Source organism: Procambarus clarkii, chromosome 48 (genome assembly GCF_040958095.1).
Source record: "Procambarus clarkii isolate CNS0578487 chromosome 48, FALCON_Pclarkii_2.0, whole genome shotgun sequence".
Classification (NCBI taxonomy): Eukaryota; Metazoa; Arthropoda; class Malacostraca; order Decapoda; family Cambaridae; genus Procambarus; species Procambarus clarkii.
In genome coordinates, this window is record NC_091197.1 from 18,330,921 (window position 1) to 18,337,247 (window position 6,327).

The 6,327-nt window shown below is 55.1% G+C and overlaps 1 protein-coding gene across 1 annotated transcript; it reads right to left on the reverse strand.

Annotated features, from left to right (window-relative positions):
* Positions 1 to 3,521: 3,521 nt before the first annotated feature.
* Positions 3,522 to 4,499, reverse strand: LOC138351123 (circumsporozoite protein-like). Its single transcript, XM_069302753.1, has one exon. The coding sequence runs from the start codon at positions 4,497 to 4,499 to the stop codon at positions 3,522 to 3,524; it is 978 nt and encodes a 325-aa protein (XP_069158854.1).
* Positions 4,500 to 6,327: the final 1,828 nt, after the last annotated feature.

Below are 6,327 nucleotides of genomic sequence, written 5' to 3' on the forward strand. Positions count from 1 at the left end.
CGATGGCTTGCCCTTACAAAACTTTCGAGCGGTAATAAACGATGGCTCGCCTTTACAAAACTTGCGAGCGGTAGCGAACGGTGGCTCGCCTTTACAGAACTTGAGAGCGGTAGTAAACGATGGCTTGCCCTTACAAAACTTGCGAGCGGTAGTAAACGATGGCTTGCCCTTACAAAACTTGCGAGCGGTAGTAAAAGATGGCTCGCCTTTACAAAACTTGCGAGTGGCAGTAAACGATGGCTCGCCTTTACAAAACTTGCGAGCGGTAGCGAACCGTGGCTCGTCTTTACAAAACTTGCGAGCGGTAGTAAACGATGGCTCGCCTTTACAAAACTTGCGAGCGGTAGTAAACGATGGCTTGCCCTTACAAAACTTGTAAGCGGTAGTAAACGATGGCTTGCCCTTACAAAACTTGCGAACGGTAGTAAACGATGGCTTGCCCTTACAAAACTTGCGAGCGATAGTAAACGATGGCTCGCCTTTACAAAACTTGCAAGCGATAGTAAACGATGGCTCGCCTTTACAAAACTTGCGAGCGGTAATAAACGATGGCTCGCCTTTACAAAACTTGCGAGCGGTAATAAACGATGGCTCGCCTTTACAAAACTTGCGAGCGGTAGTAAACGATGGCTCGCCTTTACAAAACTTGCGAGCGGTAGTAAACGATGGCTTGCCCTTACAAAACTTGCGAGCGGTAGTAAACGATGGCTCGCCTTTACAAAACTTGCGAGCGTTTGTAAACGATGGCTCGTCTTTAAAAAACTTGCGAGCGGTAATAAACGATGGCTCGCCTTTACAAAACTTGCGAGCGGTAATAAACGATGGCTCGCCTTAACAAAACTTGCGAGCAGTAGCGAACGGTGGCTCGCCTTTACAGAACTTGAGAGCGGTAGTAAACGATGGCTTGCCCTTACAAAACTTGCGAGCGGTAGTAAACGATGGCTTGCCCTTACAAAACTTGCGAGCGGTAGTAAACGATGGCTCGCCTTTACAAAACTTACGAGTGGCAGTAAACGATGGCTCGCCTTTACAAAACTTGCGAGCGGTAGCGAACCGTGGCTCGTCTTTACAAAACTTGCGAGCGGTAATAAACGATGGCTCGCCTTTACAAAACTTGCGAGCGGTAATAAACGATGGCTCGCCTTTACAAAACTTGCGAGCGGTAGTAAACGATGGCTTGCCCTTACAAAACTTGCGAGCGGTAGTAAACGATGGCTTGCCCTTACAAAACTTGCGAGCGGTAGTAAACGATGGCTCGCCTTTTCAAAACTTGCGAGCGGTAGTAAATGGTGGCTCGCCTTTACATAACTTGCGAGCGGTAGTAAACGATGGCTTGCCCTTACAAAACTTGCGAGCGGTAGTAAACGATGGCTTGCCCTTACAAAACTTGCGAGCGGTAGTAAACGATGGCTTGCCCTTACAAAACTTGCGAGCGATAGTAAACGATGGCTCGCCTTTACAAAACTTGCAAGCGATAGTAAACGATGGCTCGCCTTTACAAAACTTGCGAGCGGTAATAAACGATGGCTCGCCTTTACAAAACTTGCGAGCGGTAATAAACGATGGCTCGCCTTTACAAAACTTGCGAGCGGTAGTAAACGATGGCTCGCCTTTACAAAACTTGCGAGCGGTAGTAAACGATGGCTTGCCCTTACAAAACTTGCGATCGGTAGTAAACGATGGCTCGCCTTTACAAAACTTGCGAGCGTTTGTAAACGATGGCTCGCCTTTACAAAACTTGCGAGCGTTTGTAAACGATGGCTCGTCTTTAAAAAACTTGCGAGCGGTAATAAACGATGGCTCGCCTTAACAAAACTTGCGAGCGGTAGCGAACGGTGGCTCGCCTTTACAGAACTTGCGAGCGGTAGTAAACGATGGCTTGCCCTTACAAAACTTGCGAGCGGTAATAAACGATGGCTCGTCTTTAAAAAACTTGCGAACGTTTGTAAACGATGGCTCGTCTTTAAAAAACTTGCGAGCGTTTGTAAACGATGGCTCGTCTTTAAAAAACTTGCGAGCGGTAGTAAACGATGGCTCGCCTTTACAAAACTTGCGAGCGGTAGTAAACGATGGCTCGCCTTTTCAAAACTTGCGAGTGGTAGTATAACGGTGGCTCGCCTTAACAGAACTTGCGAGTGGTAATAAACGATGGTTCACCTTTACAAAACTCGTGGGCGGTAGTACAACGGTGGCTCGCATATGCAAAACTTGGGAGCAGTAGAATAACGCTCGCAAGAACCGTCTTCCCGGCAGAAGACGTAATAAACGATTTACTACCGCTCGCAAGTAAACGATGGCTCGCCTTTACAAAACTTGCGAGCGGTAGCGAACCGTGGCTCGTCTTTACAAAACTTGCGAGCGGTAATAAACGATGGCTCGCCTTTACAAAACTTGCGAGCGGTAATAAACGATGGCTCGCCTTTACAAAACTTGCGAGCGGTAGTAAACGATGGCTTGCCCTTACAAAACTTGCGAGCGGTAGTAAACGATGGCTCGCCTTTTCAAAACTTGCGAGCGGTAGTAAATGGTGGCTCGCCTTTACATAACTTGCGAGCGGTAGTAAACGATGGCTTGCCCTTACATAACTTGCGAGCGGTAGTAAACGATGGCTTGCCCTTACAAAACTTGCGAGCGGTAGTAAACGATGGCTTGCCCTTACAAAACTTGCGAGCGATAGTAAACGATGGCTCGCCCTTACAAAACTTGCAAGCGATAGTAAACGATGGCTCGCCTTTACAAAACTTGCGAGCGGTAATAAACGATGGCTCGCCTTTACAAAACTTGCGAGCGGTAATAAACGATGGCTCGCCTTTACAAAACTTGCGAGCGGTAGTAAATGATGGCTCGCCTTTACAAAACTTGCGAGCGGTAGTAAACGATGGCTTGCCCTTACAAAACTTGCGATCGGTAGTAAACGATGGCTCGCCTTTACAAAACTTGCGAGCGTTTGTAAACGATGGCTCGCCTTTACAAAACTTGCGAGCGTTTGTAAACGATGGCTCGTCTTTAAAAAACTTGCGAGCGGTAATAAACGATGGCTCGCCTTAACAAAACTTGCGAGCGGTAGCGAACGGTGGCTCGCCTTTACAGAACTTGCGAGCGGTAGTAAACGATGGCTTGCCCTTACAAAACTTGCGAGCGGTAATAAACGATGGCTCGTCTTTAAAAAACTTGCGAGCGTTTGTAAACGATGGCTCGTCTTTAAAAAACTTGCGAGCGTTTGTAAACGATGGCTCGTCTTTAAAAAACTTGCGAGCGGTAGTAAACGATGGCTCGCCTTTACAAAACTTGCGAGCGGTAGTAAACGATGGCTCGCCTTTTCAAAACTTGCGAGTGGTAGTATAACGGTGGCTCGCCTTAACAGAACTTGCGAGTGGTAATAAACGATGGTTCACCTTTACAAAACTCGTGGGCGGTAGTACAACGGTGGCTCGCATATGCAAAACTTGGGAGCAGTAGAATAACGCTCGCAAGAACCGTCTTCTGCCGGGAAGACGGTTCTTAGCATTCACTTAGCGATGTCATTTTTGGCTCTTCCCCATCTTCGTGACCTGAGATGAATGGCTCTTCACCTTCGAACTGGCCGTTTTGAACATCATATCTATCCATTCAATAAATTCAGTAGACGTAATTATGGTATACTTGTCGAACCATATTATCTGGGTTTGCAGGAAATCTTGGTTGTTTAGCAGTCTCCGGAAGTGTGTGAACTCAGACGAGTCACCAAGACTGATGTTCTCAAGAACAATGCAGGCGCGGAAGGTGGTGGTGTTCTTTCTGTCCTGAAGTTCCCAAAGGATGTTGGAATTGAGGTTTTTGCTGTCGGTAACCTCGGAGGTAAACCTCAAGAATTTTGTATCTATTACGGTTTTCGAGGGTTGTGAAGTGACTTCTTCCACCCCCACGGCGTCGTCCTCTTCCACCCCCACGGCGTCGTCCTCGTCCATCCCCTCGGCGTCGTCCTCCTCCACCCCTGCGGCGTCGTCCTCGTACACCCCGTCGGCGTCGCCCTCTTCCACCCCTGCAGCGTCGTCCTCCTCCACCCCTGCAGCGTCGTCCTCCTCCACCCCTGCGGCGTCGTCCTCCTCCACCCCTGCGGCGTCGTCCTCCTCCACCCCTGCGGCGTCGTCCTCCTCCACCCCTGCGGCGTCGTCCTCATCCACCCCTGCGGCGTCGTCCTCGTCCACCCCCGCGGCGTCGCCCTCTTCCACCCCTGCGGCGTCGTCCTCCTCCACCCCTGCGGCGTCGTCCTCCTCCACCCCTGCGGCGTCGTCCTCGTACACCCCCGCGGCGTCGTTTTCTTCCACCCCTGTGGCGTCGTCCTCCTCCACCCCTGTGGCGTCGTCCTCCTCCACCCCTGCGGCGTCGTCCTCCTCCACCCCTGCGGCGTCGTCCTCGTACACCTCCTCGGCGTCGCCCTCTTCCACCCCTGCGGCGTCGTCCTCCTCCACCCCTGCGGCGTCGTCCTCCTCAACCCCTGCGGCGTCGTCCTCATCCATCCCATCTGAGTCGCCATCTTCCACCTCTGCGACGTTGTCTTCTTCCACCCCTGCGGCGTCGTCCTCTTCCACCCCCGCGGCGTCGGTCTCTTCCACTCCCACGGCGTCGTCCTCTTCCACCCCCACGGCGTCGTCCTCTTCCACCCCCGCGGCGTCGTCCTCTTCCACCCCCGCGGCGTCGTCCTCTTTCACCCCCGCGGCGTCGTCCTCTTCCACCCCCGCGGCGTCGTCCTCTTCCACCCCCGCGGCGTCGTCCTCTTCCACCCCCGCGGCGACGTCCTCTTCCACCCCCACGGCGACGTCCTCTTCCATCCCCACGGCGACGTCCTCTTCCACCCCCACGGCGACGTCCTCTTCCACCCCCACGGCGTCATCCTCTTCCACCCCCGCGGCGTCATCCTCTTCCACCCCCGCGGCGTCATCCTCTTCCACCCCCGCGGCGTCGTCCTCATCCACCCCCGCGGCGTCGTCATCCTGAACCCCCGGGGCGTCGTCATCCTGAACTCCCGGGGCGTCGTCATCCTGGACCCCCGCGGCGTCGTCATCCTGGACCCCCGCGGCGTCGTCATCCTGGACCCCCGCGGCGTCGTCATCCTGAACCCCCGCGGCGTCGTCATCCTGGACCCCCGCGGCGTCGTCATCCTGGACCCCCGCGGCGTCGTCATCCTGGACCCCCGCGGCGTCGTCATCCTGAACCCCCGCGGCGTCGTCATCCTGAACCCCCGCGGCGTCGTCATCCTGGACCCCCGCGGCGTCGTCATCCTGGACCCCCGCGGCGTCGTCATCCTGGACCCCCGCGGCGTCGTCATCCTGGACCCCCGCGGCGTCGTCATCCTGGACCCCCGCGGCGTCGTCATCCTGGACCCCCGCGGCGTCGTCATCCTGGGCCCCCGCGGCGTCGTCATCCTGGACCTCCGCGGCGTCGTCATCCTGGACCCCCGCGGCGTCGTCATCCTGGACCCCCGCGGCGTCGTCATCCTGGACCCCCGCGGCGTCGTCATCCTGGACCCCCGCGGCGTCGTCATCCTGGACCCCCGCGGCGTCGTCATCCTGGACCCCCGCGGCGTCGTCATCCTGGACCCCCGCGGCGTCGTCATCCTGGACCCCCGCGGCGTCGTCATCCTGGACCCCCGCGGCGTTCTGTGCGGAACGTCGCATAGCGACAACGTAAACAACAAATCCGAACAAAATCACGCCGTAGGCGACGGTCATCGCCACGTCGTGCCGAACGCACCTGCAGACGCTTGCCACGTCGTCGGTCAGCTGGTTCAGGCGCTTGAACGAGGATACGATCGGGAACCACATGCCCGTGCAGGGCACCTGCAGGTCCCGGGGCACCACCCGCCATACCAGCGGCAGGTTGGCCAACCACGCCCAGAGGACACTCACGTAGGTTCCTCGAGGCTTCTTCCCGGCGCCCCAGACCAGGAGGGTACTAGCCCCATCCCAGAGCCAGGTCACGAGGCTGGTGTGACGGTGTGCTTGCTGCAGGTCCTGGTACACCTGGTTCACGCGGGTGTAGTGCCAGGCCAGGAGGTACTCCAGGCAGAGCCATGTGGCGGTAAGGAAGCTTAAAGCAAGTTGAGACTTTGTGGGCATCATGTTGCGTAAGAGATGATTTTGTGTTATGTTAACGAATATACTATTTCACTAGAGGAAATAGGTGTTGCGTTACAGGTGAAAGTGGGTTGGTCCTTCCCACGTCTGTCTGTCTGTCTCGCTAGAACCATCTCTCGTGAACCATCTCTCTTGAACCGTCTCTGTCGTACCGTCTCTCTCTCGTACTGTCTTCCTGGTACCGTCTCTTTGGTACCGTCTCACTGGTACC

Coding starts and splice junctions, on each gene's coding strand:
- LOC138351123 (XM_069302753.1), bottom strand. CDS start 4,499: ATGGATGAGGACGACGCCGCAGGGGTTGAGGAGGACGACGCCGCAGGG.